The 20,170-nt window shown below is 36.2% G+C and overlaps 1 protein-coding gene across 11 annotated transcripts in view; it reads right to left on the reverse strand.

Annotated features, from left to right (window-relative positions):
• Positions 1–20,170, reverse strand: part of tjp1a (tight junction protein 1a) — a 158,796-nt gene that overhangs the window by 82,070 nt on the left and 56,556 nt on the right. Inside the window, exon 1 of one of the 11 annotated variants that reach the window (XM_082162577.1) lies at positions 716–1,179. The exons of the other annotated variants lie outside the window; for them this stretch is intronic. Coding sequence (XP_082018703.1) covers positions 716–742 — 27 coding nt within the window. The 5' untranslated portion in view covers positions 743–1,179. Of the gene's footprint in view, positions 1–715; positions 1,180–20,170 lie in introns of those variants that run through there. 11 annotated transcript variants of the gene reach the window in all.

Consider the following 20,170-nt stretch of genomic DNA (forward strand, 5'->3'; position numbering starts at 1 on the left):
GAGCCACTTTCAACACGCACCCCACGAAAAAACACGTCTCTCTCAAAAAAACCACATGCAAACTCCTGCCCACAATTTTCAGACAACAAACATAAACTATCTACGTTTTGGATTCCCCTGTGTGCGCATTATCGACAGTTGGTCTAATATTAGTTGGTCGACAGTTGGTCTACAATATTCAATGACGCTAGAAAAGTTACTGCAGGGAAAATGCAATAATTTCACAGCACTTCGACACAAGCAGCCTAAGTACTGGCAGAAAGCCATTTAAGTGCCATTTTTAATCAACAGGTTCCTAACGAATCGCAAACTCTTCCAGCGATCAATATTCACTAAAACGCTTTTTAATTGTCCAATGATCTTAAAGGAACACAAATTGAGATGTTAGTCACATAGTCAGAATGGCAGTCTTTCATCACATCATTTTCTATATAAAATGAAAGTGAATAGTGACTGAGTGAGACTGTCATTCTACCTTTGGAGTTCTACCACTTAAGATAGAAAGTCGCATACTTTGAAACAACGTGATGGCCAGTAAACGATGACAGAATTATCGGTGAACTATCCCTTTAAGATTCTGGCTTTCACGTGGATTAGAAGGAAAACAAGATACATTCGTGTGGAGAACTCGTCTTTCTCTAACGTTACGTGTATTGCACCTTAAATGGGTCAGGTCTCGTATACCGTCAAACTGCTTGGAAAAATCATTTCCTACCTTATTTATGGCAGCTTTAGCAGACATTTTGATATCTTGTTGGCTCCCGGCGTAGCAAGTTGGAAGTCCTTAGTTTAAATATCACTACACCGAAAGTTACACCCCAAATATATTCCTCCTTCGTCCTGCCCAGCAGCCGCCACAGCGCCGGGCAAAGCGGGTTTATTTCTTCTGACCGCCAAAAGACATGACAACACAACAGAAACCCAGCAGTCCAAAGTTCATCATCTATTATTATTGCGCGTGAAACTTCCGAAGCTACGCGAATACTCTGCCGATAGTCTCTTTCTTTGAAAAACTAAAAGGAATCAAGAAAACCTTGCTGTTCTACAGTCGACCGCGCCAGACAGAGTTTAATAATATCGATTATGCGAAATGCACAGGTCCCACAGCAGTAGAAGTTTGAAACGGATGAGCTCGATCCTCGCTTCTCTCCTCTCCCAGCAACAATCATGACATGTCTGACTGGGAGGGTCCATTACAGTTCTGCGGGGGTGGTGGGGTGGAAACCGGGACAGGGTGAGCCACAATCCAAGATATGTCATTTTAACTCTGTATGTGTATGCAGCGGTTTAATGTGTTAATTTTGCGAGTTATGTGATAAATTTGTGATTATTTTACATCAAACAATAGATGCAAAAATAGAAACTAAAGGGACGCCCCCGTGCCTGATCTTTTCGTTTTGACCGGGGAGCGGATGGGATGGAGAGAGGAAAGCAAGGTTAAGTGGAACACAGTTGTTGAGCGCTGCTTTGTTTTTGGTGTTACAAGTTTAAGGAGAAGTCATCTGTATTTTAACACAAACATTTTTTTGACATAAGAAAAAAAGAATAATAAATGTATTGACTGTTAAACAGTTATTTTTAACTAAGATTCCAAAATATTGGTCAAACGATTAGGAGTTTTTATAGCCTAATGATTAATAAAATTGAAATAGAAATAAAATACAGAAATTAAGTGATTTTTAGTGACTCCGTAATGCAGTTCAAAAGCAACATCCTTATTAAACATACTAATAATACCTACCAAAACTTACACTTTCTTTTAGTTTTGTAGACTTATGAGATTGTGTGGTTTAACCTTTAGATGGAGTTTTTTTCGTCGATAACAAACCACTCAGGAAACCAAATGGGACATAATTGCTGCAATGCAAACTGCTTCCTGTGGTTTCCGGGCCCCCTCCCATAGGACAGGGCCTCAGAATGCTGTTTGTATTGTTTTGAAATCAGTATTATGGGCTGTACCTTTCACTGTAAAATGTCAGCTCATGTTTGCAACTGATAAAAAAAAAACTTACAAATGCACAATATATCATTAACTCTTTAAGAGTATAGCCTAATCAATCATTCAGTTGTCAGAGATAATATTTAATGCTTTAGGTCCTTGAAGTATTCCCGTAGTTCTGCAAACAAGAGAGTAAAATGGTTTAATTTACCTTCAACAAGCAATCTGTATGTAACAAAGGAAGCAAAATCTCTCTACTCTCCAGTTCTTGTAACCATCATTCAGAATTTCTGAAAACAGCCAAACCGAGGATAAAGAAGATCCATTTAAACTCAGTACCGCAAATCAGACATATCAATATAGTTCAACACGTTTAAAACAATGGTTACCATGGCACCGGCTGCAGCACAGTCAAAAAGACAAAACTTTAAAATTGTAATCTGAATAAACCAAATCTTACACTGAAGGTTGTGTTCCCTATTAAGTTAACATCGGCTAATGGTCATAAGGCCAGTCATTGTAGATGTAATTCCACAAATACTTGACAGACAGGTCCAGGGGAGAGGCTAAGGATATTTTGGATTAGTCATGCTGCAGGATAAATTCTTGTCATAGACCAGACCAGAGGGTTAAACTAAAAATAACTTGGTGTAAGAGGTCACATTCTCCCATAACTAGGCTTCAGGAATCAGAGGGGAAAACAAGTGAGTGATAGGAAAGAGCTATAAAACAATTAAGAAAAAATGACCAATAGAAAGCCCACAAAGAAATTAAAAAACCTATACATTTATTATCAAAATTCTTAGTGCCGTCTCCACATAAAATTTAAACATGTTACAAGGGATGATGATTAAATATTTGCATGGGAGAAGCCATGAATGACTAGACCAGATATAACTTAAAATGAACTGAAACACAAACACATCTAATTACCAGGAATCCTGACTATCACTGAACCCAAGAAACACATTAAAAAAAACACAAAGAAATAGAATGATAAATACTGCCAACGAGGACAATCGCTCAATCCTCCTCCATCGCATGTTACGATCCGCATCGAGCAGTGAGGATATCAGGATATTCAGCATGCTGTCTGTTAGCACAGGCAAATCAATCTCCGATTCCTGAAAACCTCAGAACGTCCCTGTCATGTCTTCAAAAACCCAAGTAAATGAGTTTAATGTAAGCCCAAGATGAAGAGGACTGCTATAGCTCGAACTGTAGAGTGAATGGTTCTGTGAGAATGGAGCAGAAAAAGAGAGTTAGTGACAGAAAAACACGTTTGAAGGCAGCATTGTCGTGCATGGTTACCCTAAACGGCTCTCGACACGGCGCAACCTGAGGCTTCGCATCAGCCGTAGAGCTCAGGTGTGCTCATGGAAGAGCAAGCACTTGGAAAACACTCCCATGGCCTTGGAAATCACACACACACACACACAAACAGCGTGAGGCATGCCAGTAGGCTTGCCTGCCAGTATTTAGAGTCTAATGGACAGTGAAAAGTGCAGATCACATGCTCTGCTCCACCAATGCTCCTCTGAATATGCATATCTTGATATCAATGTAGGTGGAATGTAATCACAAAAATAAATTGTTTATAATTTTAAAGAAGAAATCATTTTAAAATGTTAAGGTAAAAAATCATGTTTTATAACTGAAAAAATAAATTTAACATGACAATAAATGTCATGTTTCTGTAAAATACTAAAAATTATAGTTTTTGGAATTAAAAATGTATGAAAGCATTACCATATAAAACATACAAAAATACAGTAATATTGTGAATTATTATTACAATTATTAAAATAACTGTTTTCTATTGTAATAAAAAAAAAATATATATATTCTTGTCACGTCAAAGCTGAATTTTTAGCAGCATTACTCCAGTTTTCAGTGTCACATGATCCTTCAGAAATCATTCTAATATGCTGATTTGCTGACAGGTACTGTAACATCTCTTTTTATTATTATCAGTGTTGTGCTGCTTAACATTTTTGTGGAAATGGTGATACTTTTTTCAGGATTCTTTAATAGACAGTTCAATGAACAGCATTTATTTGCATTCAATTTATTTATTTTTAATTTATAAAATAAATTCTTAAACAGAAATCTTTTGTAACATAAGTGTCTTCACTGTCACTTTTATCAATTGAATGCATCATTAAAAGTATTTATTTCTCTATTTTTTTAATCTTACCACAAATGTTTGAATGGTATCATTGTCTCTTTTGTCAACCGTTTTCAACATTGATAATAATAATAAGAAATGTTTCTGCTGCAAATCATTATTTGAATGATTTCTGAAGGATCATGTGACACTGAAGACTGGAGTAATGATGCAAAAAATTCAGGTGTGTCATCACAGGAATACACATTAATATACACAAACATTATATAATGATTGTGTATATACTACAGCTACGGCTACCTGTCAAAAGTTTGGATACATTAAAATGTATCTTCATCCACAGTTGAAGATAAGACTCTTGCTCACCAAGGTTGATATTACAATTTAAAAATAACTGTTTTCTATTTGAATGAATTTAAAAATGTATATTCCCTTGATGACACAGCTGAATTTATTTATAAATATATATTTATATTTGTTTGTTTGTTTGTTTATTCACAGAACACAACAAGTTCATATTTACAGATTTAAAGAAGATACCATTCTGTAAAAAAGGACTCCCCAGCGGCCATACCGGCTTATAAATAGGGCCCTTCAAGACACATAATCAGCACTAATAACAGTAAAGAATAATCCACCAACCCAATACCCATCCACACCAACAACATCATTCACCACAAAATATCCTCCCACCAGCCAGCATACATCACACATCTCATCCATCCCTCAAACTAAATCCAATAATAGGGGTATTCAAACATCACAAAAAAGAAAATCAGATAAGTCAATAAAATATGAAACCTTCAGCCTTATGGGGTCTATCATGCATAATGTTGTAACAATTTGTGTTTAAAATGCTTTTTAAATATATCAAGAGAAGGTAGTTCCTTTATAGAATTGTCAATCTCATTCCAGATCCCAGGACCCTTACATGCTATACTAAAGCTAGTACACTTCAGCTTACGCTTTTTCCCTCGTAATAGAGTTCTCCTTCTAGTGTTATGGTCATGAGTAGACGAGGTGACTGGAATGAGATGGCAAAGTTTTGGATGCAATTTATAAACTACGTTATACATAATACAAGCATTTTGAAAACTGTTGCACTCAGCGAGCTTCAAAAGCTTATACCTATAAAAAAGCGGACCAGAGGGAGCATCATAATTTGCCCATGATATAACACGTATAACTTTCTTCTGTAGAATCTGCCATTTTTCAAGATGGCTTGGATACGTGTTACACCATATAATATTACAATAATTTAGATGTGATTCAAAAAGAGACCGGTACAGTGTTAGAAGAGCATCAAAAGGAAGATCATATCTTAAAGGGATAGTTCACTTTGAAATTAATTTTTGGTATGTTTTAGCTTACCTCAAGGGCATCCAAGATGTAGGTGTCTTTTTTTCCGCAGTAGTTTAAATTTTTATATTTTTAGGTCAAACCGTTCTTGTCTGTCAGTCATATAATGCAGGTCGATGGTCATTATCTCAAAACACAAGCACAGAGTCCAAATTAAAACAATTCCCCGTCGTCCAAATTAAACAATTCCCCATCGTAAGTACACATTGATGGCCTAAGACACGAAACGAGCGGTTTGTGTGAGAAAACGAACAGTATTTATATTGTTTTTACATCTTATACACAGCCATGTCCAAGTGATCTGATCTGACGTGTGCGCAGACTGGTGCATAGATATATACACACTAGATGCGTATAAGAGGTAAAAACGATATAAATACTGTTCGTTTTCTCACACAAACCGCTCGTTTCGTGTCTTAGGCCATCAATGTGTACTTACGATGGGGAATTGTTTTAATTTGGACTCTGTGCTTGTGTTTTGAGATAATGACCATAGACCCGCATTATATGACTGACAGACAAGAACGGTTTGACCTAAAAATATAAACATTTTAACTACTGCGGAAAAAAAGACACCTACATCTTGGATGCCCTTGAGGTAAGCTAAAACATACCAAAAATTAATTTCAAAGTGAACTATCCCTTTAATTTATAGAACAGACCAACATATTTTGACAATTCCTTTGTTAAAAACTCTATGTTGTTTAAAATAAATTCCTAAGAATTTGAGTTGATATATATATATAGAGAGAGAGAGAGAGAGAGAATGTTTTTTATTCACTTTATTTTATCAGTCATGCACATTAGAGTGTTTTTTATTACATATGTTACTTAGATAATGTATATTGTATTATTTTTGTGTGGTGTGTGTTGCCCTGATGATGTTGGTTCATGGAATGAACATAAATGTATAAATCATCTATGCAAATGCCAAAGGCCTTAAGAAATGTTGCTTTACAGCAACTGCAACACTTCACAATCACAGGTCAGCTGAAGGAGTCTATCAGAATGAAGCACCATGGAGAAGTACAAACATAAAAATAGTTCAGAGCTGTACCTCGAACAAAAACAACCAGGAACTGCCAACAGATGGGTCTGATACAGTGTTCTCTCTTATCTGTTCTTCTCTTGGCTATACTATGTTGACATCACAATTGTCTGTGCTTTCTTTTCATCAACATGCTTAGGATTGTACTTTTTTTAAATATTTTTTTTTAAACATGCTCGTCTAGGTGATCTATCCATAGGCGAGAGTAGTTTGAGAGTAACACTATTTAATGTGCATGGGGGAGGGAAGAAAATAGAGGAGAAAATTATCCAGTTTCACTGTCTGTCTTCATCTGTGCTGAATTAAAACCCAATAGACCTTATCTAGTTTCTAGAGGCTTTATTTACTTTGGAAGTTCTTGCCTTAAAGTGCCCTGTTTCCACAGCTAACGAAAACCCTCTGGAGGTCAGGCGATGGACTCGGCTAAGATTGGAGGTCCTTCTGAGAGTCTCATACAAATCCAAACCACTTATTAAATAGTTACTCAACTAAGATTATTTAGAGTCAAATAAGGCATATAAATATACTTTATAATATAGTTTTATACTTGACACCCATCAAACAATACAATTTCAAGGCTCTTTTTTCCCAGAAGAGATGCCATGTGGAATGTTACTGTCAAAGTATCACAATTAGAATTAGATCTATGCATTTATTTCCATTCAAAGTGAAACTGATAGAAAAAGAATAGGCTTAAAAGATTCCTTATCCTATTGTTTCCTCTAGTGGACAACATTAATATCACAGCCATCATCTTTCAGTTGAAATGTCTGCTAGTTTAGAATTTGGTGTTAACCCCCCCAAGCATCATAAATTCATGAAACTAAGCTTTCTGATTGCGCAGAATCACTTGGTCTCCATACGTACAAAGTTTTGAGAAGTATGGACTTTGTACACACCAGATATAGGCATAATAGTCATAACGAGCAACACTCATCAAATAATCAAAAGGTAGCCTATCTGCTAAACGATTTAATGGATTTAAATTTATTTTGGTCTACAGCAGATGTGTGTGAAGTTTAGAAAAGATCTAAGAAATGACCAAGGAGGAATTCAGAAGTTAGGTTTTTCACAATATTAGAATGGGATACATTTTAGATAAACATGAATATGAGATATACATCGTTAGGGCTTAAAGCAAGAATGAAAAGAAAAACAAGAATTTTGATTAAATCACTCACGGTGGTGGAGTTATTAGCAAAAACGTAAAGTACCGTATTATAGCGTCACTTTGTGGCTGATTTTTACAAAAAATTGGTACACATCACACATAGGCTACTCGTTTTCACAAGATGTATGAATGTATTAATTTTCATAACCGTAGGCCATTCGGATTTGACGTTATTAGCCGCTAAAATTGTATTGCTTGTTGGTGGCATTTTTTTGTAGCCAAAAACAAGAAGAAAATCAGTACAAACATAATAATGGTTAAGTTCACAAAGCCCTAAGTGGCCTGTCCTTTTAAACCTGACGGTGGTCCCAAACAGCTATTCCACACAAAATATACCAACACACAGAGCAGCTATAAATCAAACACTGGCAGGAAACAAAATTGAGCTTTAGTTCATGGTGTGAGTCGCATGGGAATGCAGCAGAGAGGAGATTGTTTATTCTGAGATTAAATGACCTCTGATGCATGGAGCAGTGGGACACTAAAATGGTGCTTTGCTGAAAACTACAAAAAGAAAACAGGTGGATTAAAAGTGCATTGCAATTACATTATGTGACCCTTTCAGGAAAGACCCAGTTGACTTTGCCCAATGTTATATAAAACTTCATATGAGTGCATGCATGCTAGAAAAGGTAGTGCAAAATAAAAAAAATTAATTCTACATTAAAATACATTAATCAAATACAGCAACATGTTGTTCAATTAAAATACACCAAAAGACTATAAAAAAAAATGGAAATCCCCCCGTGTCAAAATGAAGAATGTAGGGAAAAGTCTTTGAAATTTTAATTCATAACAGAATGGATTCTTTTAAAATGAGCTTAAATGAATAGAACAACAATGGTGGCTACTTCATGACCTTTACAACGGCAGCTTAATTGTTTGGTTCTAAAATTAGAAAACTTTTTTTACGTCCTCAAATACTGTGGTTACAGGCCAGGCTGTGTCAGCCCAGAGAGACTAGCTGTCCTCCATTCAACCCACTGGGTCACGGCCAACTGTGCAAGTTTAGAGCTATTAGCCATAGCCACTGCCAGAACAACACACCTAACGGTCTCATCAGTTACCAAAACCCTAGTTACAAAGCAGACTTAATGTAATAGACTCAGACCATATAAGGCTGATGCTTCTCCTTTTTTGATATTCAAAAGGTTAGTCTTGGAAAAAGTCATCTGGAAAAACTTTTGGCATGTTTGGAATGACAATGCCACTTTTTTCTTTTTTTTTACAGTGAACAATTAATTTAATATGTGCAGATTGAGATTTCAGAGATAGACATGTGACTTGTTTAGAGTCCATTGTTTTATGGACAAAGAATGGCCAAGATAGCAAACAATGCTCCTTTAATCGCACAAAGACATTTATTCAGTGTACCATGACAATCATAAATATATAACAAACAAACAGTCATTATTCTCAAACTCAAACAAACATTGATAGAAATTGCATTAATAGAGATAAACAACAGCTTAGTTTTGTCTTATTTTTGTCAAAGACATTTTTCCCGCATTTACATGTGTAAATATAGACTCTACATTCCAAAAGCATTGTGGTACTTTGATGAGTGAGACAGAGCTCAGCACACCCTGTACTTCAATAATTCACATCTCACACTTGGTTAGATCAGCCTATTTATAAAAATCCAAAAGAGCTCTTTTTAAAATAATTCCACAAAGCTTATATAACTACTAAAAAAGGGAGGAGGTATCAAGGTTGACATTTTGTTCTTGGTATTATCAGACAGTAGCTGTAAATCCTGAAATAGTGCAGTGATGTGACGTAAATGACAATAATTTACTTTTTATGAGTGATGAGTGTTCTGCTGTAGTGAAAATACAAAATGCATAATGCATGTTTCCTTTATATGGTGCCTATTTCTAGTGTCGCTCATTTCTAGTGTCAGCATGTCACAAATGTGATGTGGTCCACAGAGGGATTCTAGAGAGGAAGCCAAGAATGTGTACATGTAAACATGCAAGCTCCCACATACATAATGCATGAAGCACACACATCGCTAAATTAATTGTAACTGTGACGCCGCCAATCACATACAGTGTGTCTCTGTAGCTCCATCCATTTCCTCCCTCAGCATAGGCAGCCATAAGAGACTAACCTCCAAATTGCAGGACCAATATAGCAGCTTATTTACATTGTGCAACACACATAACAGTCCTATGCCATTCCTCACACTATTTTCCTCCACAGTCGTAGCACTGAATGTGCATTACAGTTTCTGACTGGTAGAAAGCTGTGTCATTAACTGCGAGTGTTTGTCTGGAAGACATATAGCTTGTTTGTCACTGCCCCAGGGGAAGAATATTCTTCCAAACAGCCTCGTACAGATGTGAACAAGCAACACCTTTAGGGGCCATTCACACAGAACTCGTTTTTGCATTCCACTGTGCTGCTTTTTCATTGTTTTTTCTATGTAAACATGCGCTCAACAGACTTGAGCTTGTGTCTTTCGGCGTTCTAAAATACAGTGTTTAAGTTAAAAGAAGTTTTAAAAACACAGACCAGGGGCTTTCAGTCTTTTAGATGCAACTGCCCCCCAAATGTGATCATCCTCATGCAAGAGACCCCCATCCTAAAACAACCATATCGTTTTTTTTTTTTACAAAGGGCCAATTTCTATTGTAAAATAAATATTATAAACATGCCTAAAATATTATTCTGAAAATATTTAGCTTCTATTAAGATGCATTATTAAAAGATGTTCTACTCATTATACCGTACGATTCATCATTATTTACTTTACATTATTTTAATCATTTTATCTTGTTTTAATTTTTTTTTTTTAAATTACACTGTTTTCTCCTAGCACTTCCTTGCAACCCCCCGGAGTGGTGCCCATGGTACTATCTAACCTCTGTTTGTAGACATGACATTTTGGCGTTATCTGTGCAAAAAAAGCAAGAACAAAGGTTTGCCTGGATGCATCCATCTTAGTTTTCCAACCCGCATACTGGACCGTGGTCAACTCGAGTCTGACGTCATTCTCAGATCCGACATCCCTCTTCCGAGGTTAATGGAAAGCAGCATTACTTTTCTGATAGTCTCTAACGCAATATGACATATAAGTTATAGCTAGATTCAACAACATAATATACGGAAAGCAGCATGAGCCAATTTTAGAGATGTGCCTCAGCGAGATGAGACCCATGGCTCATTTTAACAGGTTTATGTATTGAAGTGAGAGGCCGTTCCATAAGATCAGCAGTTAAAATGTCAGATGTGCGGAGTCTTGCTCCTATAGGGAGCCATAAGTGGATCGCTGCAGAATTAAACCAGGCTACATGTGATAAGTTGTCTTTTTATGTCCATAAAGCCCTAATGGGTTCATTTAAACAGCACAATAGAGAACATGTACATCAGTCAACAATACTATGAGTTCATCCACAGCTGCAGAGGTCTTTACATTAACATTAAGGGAAAATATTTTCATATGTGTGTGTGTGTATGTGTACAAACACTTCAGATCACACAGAACGCGCTTTCTGAGAAATTTCGATCGCTTTGAATTATTTTGAGAAGGAATTGATTTAGAAGCTTAAAAAGATTCGCTTGAACTACCAGACTGATTTCTTTGACCGCTGCATGCAAGAATGACATATGTGCTTTTTTTGAACAAGTACTTACTGCTCAACCCTTAAAGGGATACTCCACTTTAAAATGAAAATTCTGTCATCATATACTCACCCTCATGTTGTTTCAAACCTGTATGAATTTCTTTCATCTGCTGAACAGAAAGGAAGATATTTAGAAGAATGTCAGTAATCAGACAGTTTCTGGTCTCATTGACTTCCATAGTATATTTTTTTCCTACTATGGAAGTCAATGAGACCAGAAACTGTCTGATTACTGACATTCTTCTAAATATCTTCCTTTCTGTTCAGCAGATGAAAGAAATTCATACAGGTTTGAAACAACATGAGGGTGAGTATATGATGACAGAATTTTCATTTTAAAGTGGAGTATCCCTTTAAAAAAAGTAAGTTCTATACATGTAGTATGAATGTGTGTTCCGAACGTATACTACCTCCATGTGTCATTTACTTTCTCTCCTCTCCGGTGGCTATATGGGATAGTATAAAGTGAATGCGCACTTCATTCAGGTACTTTTTGCCTACTGTTTTATAAATACGGACGTACTACTCTTTTCACACACTGTTACATATTGGGATACTGCCCTTGTCTCGAGACCCTGCGTTCTTTGGCATTCTGCTCTGCTGCATCTCACATTTTTGAACGCAAGATTGTGTTGTGTGTAAACTGCCTCTATCAAGAGGTAACACACAACTACAACCATTGCAATCGGTAAGCAGAAAGTGTAGGTCAAGGCTGTTGTAAAACACAATGTGTTCCACACACTCACCTCTGCGCAAAACCCTCTTGTATCCAATCTTTACCAGTATTCAATTAATACTTGTTAAGGTTCAAATGTCATTTTCATAGGAGCATGAATGGCAACAGTTGTAACTCTTTTGGACAGTCATGCCTTAAGCCTCTAGCATTTACACCATTTTTTCCCATAAGGATGTTGACAAATGGTTCAGGTTACCAACTGTACTGATGATATGCGTAGCAACTGCCACTGTGATGGCTTAACTATGACAACCACAGGCCAAGTTGTGCAGTGTTCACATTACTTGGGATTAAAGTTTAAGCTTGTCTATAAACAATATCGTATTGTAATGCTATTGCAGTGTTTACACATAAATGAGATCAGCAAGATAAGCATGTTTGTACTTAAAGAAGAAAGATAAGTAGTTCAACTGAGGGACAAATGTAGATGTGATATTTTCATGTGGCAAAATCTTTCCTACAGCAGTTATCATATCTGTTTGTCGTTTTCACTCTCTCTCCCCAGAACTTCCCAGGAAAGATTCATAATGTCCAGACATGAGGGAGGGAAGTGAGATATACATGGTCAAGGTCATCTGTGACGTAAATAATGACACATGACTGCAGTTGCCCCTCAGCCTACATCACAAAATCACGATGCAGTCAGCATGAGAGATGAGACTAACTCGCTACCATCCACGATTCATTTGCTGCATTTTCAATAAAGGTTACCAACGCAGGCAAGTGCAAGCAAAAATGTATTTTGAGGTGAATACGGCCAAAAACATTTAATGCTGTCTACGTAGAATAATTTAGTTCAAGTGTACACATGAAAATGTTAAGCATTTGTACTCATTTCAAGCATATATAAATGAAAGCCCTAACTTATAAATAAGTATTATTGTTTGATATATTTACAATGAGTCCTCAAGAACAATTTCAAAGTAGAAAAACATTTGAGTATGTTTCAAAGGTATAAAATTAAGTAAAATCTACTAACCTTTTTTACCCAGCATGAATAATTAATAAGACATGAATAATTAATAAGGTCGTTTTTTTTTCACTCTTTTCTAATTTGTTTCCATGCTGTAACTTGTTTTACAAAATATGAAGTTACTTTTCTAGTAAAATGACGTGTTCATGCTCAAAATGTATCAATTTATTGTCACAATGATCGTGGTTTGTGTAGAAAGAGTTTGTGTGTATCGCTGCATCTCTTATTTTGTTCATATTCTTTCACAGATTTGGCAACATTCAGCTCTTCATCAGGCTTGTGCAAAATTCAGAATTTCAGAATTGGCCTCCATTCAATTCATGAATTGGAATTTGAATTGAATTTACTCTGCCCCACGGGACGTTGAATTGAATTTGAATTGGAATGACAGGAAGTGGAATTAAATTCATGGCAATTCAAAGAAATTCCACACAGTCACACAACAGAAAGAATGTATTGAGTCTCGCATGCATTCAGTGTTAGGAAGGAAGGTTACTTTGGAAATGTTATTGCTTACTGTTATTAGTTACCCATTATAAATGTGGTTTGGATTACTTTATTTGGATAACTTTATCAATGCAAAGCAATTTCGTTTTAAGTTTATTAGTAACTAATTGAATTAAACATTTTACCTTAGTAATACAACTAAATACAATTACATTAATTTTGTAATTTAATAACAGAAATTTCATTTCACGTAACTATTTACTCCTCAACCCTGCATACATTTTGTTCTAAAATAGATATTGATCAAATTCTTGAAATAAATTGCCCCCTCAATGTTGTTTTGCTAGTTGTTGTAAATGCAGTTATCATTTATTCCAATGCAAAAAATTACTGAGCAACACTGTTGCATCTAATTCTCAATAGCTCCTCAAATGTTTTTTCACTGAGTCTGCACCGTTCTGGTCTGAAAATCTTTCCTGCAACACTAAAGATTCTCTCAACAGGTGCAGAGTGAAGTTGTAAGGGACTTCTGAAACTTAAAAAGTCCAGTGTTGCCCATCAAATTGTGCTTTCAAACAAATGTCCACCTCAAATTGTTTAGCAACCATTTTAAATACTTGGTTAAAGTAAAGCATTCTGGGAAATGGAGTCATGTTCCATCATGTTCCACAAAATTACAATTACAATAAATCAAACTTAATTATTTGTTCTGTGACTAGAGCTTTTAACATTCATTGCTGGGGGAAAACATATCCTTTTAATGTAATCTGTACAAGTAGTTCAAACTAATATCATTTATAATGCAATCATATCTGACATATACTGTAAAGCTTCATTGTTAAACACTTCACTTAAAATATGTATATGAATTTCTTTGAATTTTTATTGAATTGCAATTCTGCTTCCTTTAATTCAAATTCGAATTGTAATTCTAGATCCTGTTTTTGACATCAATTCAAATTCAATTCAAATTCAAGAATTGAATTGGAATTAAGGAGTCATTCTCAATTCAATTCTGAATTGTGCACAAGCCTGCTCTTCATAACACTGAGCTTTTGAAATATGTGTCTAAATGAAATCTGTATACATTATGTATGTATGGTTTATTTAAATTAAGTGACATTTCATCAGATTTGTAAGGATTTAAGTTAGATAAATCACTTAAATATGTCAAAGAAGATTTAACTTACATTTATACCATTCAGATTCACTCTCTCTCACCCACGCGCGCACACACGCACACACACACACACACACACACACACACACACACACACACACACACACACACACAGGGTGCAAAAACTTGCAAATTAAATCTGAAGTAAACCTTGCATGTTTTTTTAGCATAAATATAGCATAAATATCATTAAACATTCATGTTTGCACAAGGGAATTTATGAACTCATAACTTAAATGATTAGACACAAACTTCGAGTCTGAGGAGCACAATGTGTTCAAGTGATCATAAAGTTGGTCTGGCTGCACCTGGTTCTGTCAAGAAGAGAGGTCGTTCGGGCATTAAGCATGCCAAAGACAGAGAGTAAACACAGACCTGGCATCATGACAGGCAGGGCTCTGCACACATTCAACTGCTAAAAGTCTCAAGCAGTTGTAAGCAAACAGAACCAGAGCACTATTCGTCTCTGAGCACCACTAACACTGTATCCCGCTTTGAAAATAATCTGGTGGACTAATACCCCAATAATAGGATACATGTATTAACATCTTTAATCCCATCTCTAATAATACATAAAAGATTTCCTCTAATGTCACGCCATTTGTCATACTACAACAACTGAAGAGGAATGAAGCTTGTGGGAAAGACTGCCTGTGTGTGTGTGTGTGTGTGTGTGTGTGTGTGTGTGTGTGTGTGTGTGTGTGTGTGTGTGTGTGTGTGTGTGTGTGTGTGTGTGTGTGTGTGTGTGTGTGTGTGTGTGTGTGCGTGCGTGCGTGCGTGCGTGCGTGCGTGCGTGCGTGCGTGCGTGCGTGCGTGCGTGCGTGCGTGCGTGCGTGCGTGCGTGCGTGTGTGTGTGTGTGTGTGTGTGGAGTGAAGGAGAAATAACAGAGGCCTTCAGTCAGAAATGTCTGCTCAGCACGGTTGTATGTGCTTGTAAGATGTGTGTGCAAAAAATTCATACCATTCAATAGTTTGGGGTCAGTAAGTTTTTTTTTTTAACTCTTATGCTCACTTACACTGCATTTGTTTGATCAAAAATACTAATATTGCAAAATATCATCACTATATATTGATAACTGCTTTCTATTTTTATATATTTTAAAATGTAATTTATTACTGTGATGGCAAAGCTGAATTTTCAGCATCATTATATCCAGTCTTCAGTGTCACTTGAGAAATTATTCTAATATGCTGATTTGATGCTCAAGAAACATTTCTTATTATTATGTTGAAAACGGTTGTGCTGGTTAATTTTTCTCATGGAAACTTATTCATCAAAAAATCCTGCAAAAAAATTATCAAAGAACTACTTTTACTGTATATGAAAAATAAATATTTAAAAAAATATATTTTTCATCAACTGTATGCATCCTTCCTAAATAAAAATATTAATTTATTTTTAAAAAACATTATTAACACCAAACAATTAAACGGTGGAGTACATGCACAACCATTACATGACGTCAAACAGGGAGATAAGAGGGAGGTGAACTTTTGGTGTTGTCAAGTAAAATATAGTTTGAGGAAAAGTAACGGGAAGATAAGCACTGAAAGGAAGAGAAAGAGGAAGCTAGGCTTGTTAAGAGTTAGAAATGCCTAGAGCGTTTTGTGATTTAAAGACTCCTCATCCATTCCACACTGACATCCCAGAGCTATGAGGTTCCTCATTCAGACACTCACTCAAGAGCTCCACAAAGTATAACCCAAATCAAGAAGAAAGAGAGTGAGAGTCTTATAAATTCTCATCTTTGCAAGTGAACTGCTCCTTAAAGAGGTCACAGTAAGAGTGATTGTGGGCAGATGAGAGCAATTGGACTGCTTCTGTGTGCTGAATTGAGTTATGCTCCAATCAGAGCGGTCTGTGAGGCAGGAGGTGAGCGCTAAATCTGATTCTTTAGAGGTGCTGAGGGGACTAGGTAACGTGATTCATGGTAAACCGGGGTAATAATGCTCTGATAATGTCACCAGAGTCTGCCATGATAAAAATCCTACTTCGATCAGGCCTAGAGGTACTATTTCATCAATTCTGATGGAATTCGCTCCATGCCAAAGACAAAATGTAATCAGCCACAAACAGAGCATTTAAAGAAACAGCAATGTGATTGACAGCTCAGAGATAAAGGCACTCTCCATACTGATAGCCTAGAGAGCACAAGTAGGGGTGCATGATTAATTTAAATAAAATTGAAATCGCGATATACTTTGATTTAATTCAATGACCATAGTCTGCATGTGCTGTGTCCATCAAAGTGAACAGACGTCAGTGTATTGTACATACTGCGAATGCATGTGACGGCTCTCGACATGGTGAATATTACTTCACACAAACCTAATCTGTGAGTTGGGATTGCATCTTACGTCATTTAAAGTTGCAATGTAATGGGAAAATTTCGGTGACACTTTTTTCCTGATGTATATTATCCTACTGTAATGGATTTACGAATAAAAGGAAAACTGTAGGGCGGTGACTTGGTGCATTCCATCGGTTCTTGATGTATGTGAATGGAGGCAGATCTGATTGAAGTTTGCAGTTGGGGTGCAGCATTTAAGTGGACAAAATGATTGGAGAAGTCCGGCAAACATCACCAGAGAGAAGTCTGTTGTTTCGCCGGAAGGTTGAGTTATAACAATAAAAAAATTAATAAAAAAAGAACCATATGCTTGGATTAATTATGAAAATAGATGATATTTCATTTCATGCCGAAAACAATGCACAACCAGCTTAACTGTTTTTACATTTGTGTAGTTTCAAACATTTTTGTGGGCAGAGATATACAGCATGTGGCCAAATTCATAATGAGAAGCGTATTATAAACTGACAGAAAATTAAAAGTCCTTCTTTGGTTATAACAAAATAAAAGTTAAAGGGTTTAACGCATAATTGTGATATACGATATAGTATATCATTATACATCATATTATACTACTGTCCAGTCAAAATGTAGTAAAAAAAAAAATTATTCTCAAATGTAAAAAATGTATTTTAGATTTATATTTTGCAGCACGTAAAGCAATATATATATATAGCCACCGAGATAGCAGCTTGCTTATCCATCACATAAAATATGGTGTCTGGCACCAGTGCATGCTGGGACATGTTAATGTGTAAGCCTGGCCACTCTTGGTAATCTGCCCTCCGTAGTGGTGCCAGGATCAAGCCTCATCAGCTTTAGCGTTCAGTGGGAGACCACAAGTCCCACCAGTCAATTCTTACCACTAATGCTTTACACAACAGGTACTAATGCCAAGTGATTATCCTGTGCTGTTTTAGCACATTCACTGCTTGTAGAGGGAGAAAAGACCACAGAGGCAGTTGATCCATGTCTCTCTGAAAGGGGTCAGTCTGATGAGCTCAGCAGAACAGGGATCCCCTGGCTGAAAGGCTGTCTAAGCCCAGAACAGGGAGATGGGGAGGGACCACTACTGTCTGGTGCTGATTTGGGAAGTGGAGGACTGAAATGCAGAGCTCACACTATAGTCTGACACACAAGCATTGTACTCTGCATGTATAGAAAACTGAGAAACACCATTGTTAAAAAAAAGAGCCATCCTCACAATGTGTGGATGGGAGTAAAAGTAAAACGTGTAAATACAGTTTGTAGAAACCTGAGACATCGATATATGTGTTGCCCATGATAGAAGTCACACAATAGCACAACATTTTAAATGTAGGCCTACTTTTAATTAAACAATGTACACACTACAATTCAAAAGTTAATGGTCAGTATGATTTTTTTAAATGTTTTTAAATAAGTATCTTGCAGCAAGGCTGCATTTACTTGCTGTAATATTGTGAAAATATTATTACATTTTAAAATAACATTTACCTTCTATTTTATATTTTAAAATGCAATGTATGCCTGTGATGGAAGACTTTTCTTTCTCTCTTGGTCTTTCTCTCTCATAAAGGCTCACACATATTCACTCTCTCCATTAAGCTCACATACTCAGGCTTAGGGGAAGGTCAACAGCTCAGGCTTCAGGGAAAGTCAGCTGCTGTGTGGGAGTTTCACTTTTTTGGCAATTTTTCTCAAAGTGTGACATTGAGTCATTACAGTCCCAAGAGTATGACTACTGACACAGCCTTCCGGTACATGTCCACTGGTGCGGAAGAAGCCCGCTCAATAGTGCTCAGAATGCTAGAAGCCCGTGTCTGTGGGTTGGTCCGTAAAATATACAGCGAGTGTGTATAGTTTATGATTGCTGTCAGTACACACTGAACAATCATCATATGTAATATTGTTCAAATGTTTGGGGTCAGTAAGAGTTTTCTTTTAAATCAATACTTTTATTTCAAATAATTACTGCTCATTTGAGCTTTCTATTCATTGAAGAATTGCGTGATACTGAAGACTGGAGTAATGATACTGAAAATTCCACTTTGAAAAACAGTTATTTTAAATCATTGTAATAATATTTCACATCAATACCGTTTTACAGTATTTTTGATCAAAGAAATACATCCCTGGTGAGCATGACCAATCTTACTGACCCCAAACTGTTGAACATTAGAGTTCAACACTAATAGTTGTGCTTGCTTTATTTAGAGTGAGAGTTAGAGTAAAGTGATACTGAACACTGGTGTGTGTGGAGCAGAAGTGTCAGATGGTGGAGCGCTTATGTGCTGCTGAGCAATTGCATGATGGATTGGGAAGAAGCCGAATGTGACTGAGAGAGCTACACCGCAGCTGTTAAGAGAGAGAGAGTCACGATTCTGCCTTCTCATTTCAATTCATGATGGAAGCACACTCAAATGTCCTATAGCCATTCACTGGTTGTGGTTAAAATCAGTGATGTCTAAAGAAATTCATCCCTTCAGCATGCCAGCATTTCTTCTCTTTCTTCTGCTTATCTTTAAGTTTTTATTTTTGTCTTAGTACCTAAATCCCTCCATTATTTATTAGTCATGGAGATCCTATCATATGAAAAGTATATGCTCTTCACAGACAAAGTGTATTTGTCAAATGTGCAACAACACAGCAGCAATACTTCTTACACTCTTCTATGAGACCATCATTTAAGAAGTTTTAGATATAATGATATAATAATAGTAAATAAGTCTGTTAAAAAAAGTCTTTCAATATTCAATAAGTCTCTCTTTGATCATTCGCTACAGCACAGATTCAAATAAGAAGAGTGGTAAGAGTAAGAGTGACTAATACTCTCTTAATTCCAAGCATCTTTTAAAATGTATAACATGTTTCTGAAGGATCCTTATATGGTTTGGAAGTGTTCCCATCTGCTGGAAATGAGATGTTATGCATTCCAAAGGAAAGGAAATTCACATCACTTTTGGGAACGCGATGAAATTTGGCATAACACGTTTATTAATTACATATTTATGATGTTTTTCCCACTCATTTGGGCTGCAGTTTTAATAATGCAGCACATAACTGCAGTTAATGTCAAAAAACTTTTAGATTTTCAGGATGTAAACCCTTATGAAAACAATTTCTACATCCTGAGGAACTCAATTAATGTTTTAGGAGAAACAACTAAATAAGAGAAAACAAAAAGAGTTTTTTTGTTTACTCTTTTAAATTTGTCTTCCTTTCACATG

This window comes from Leuciscus leuciscus (assembly GCF_965113295.1).
Source record: "Leuciscus leuciscus genome assembly, chromosome: 2".
Taxonomy (NCBI): Eukaryota; Metazoa; Chordata; class Actinopteri; order Cypriniformes; family Leuciscidae; genus Leuciscus; species Leuciscus leuciscus.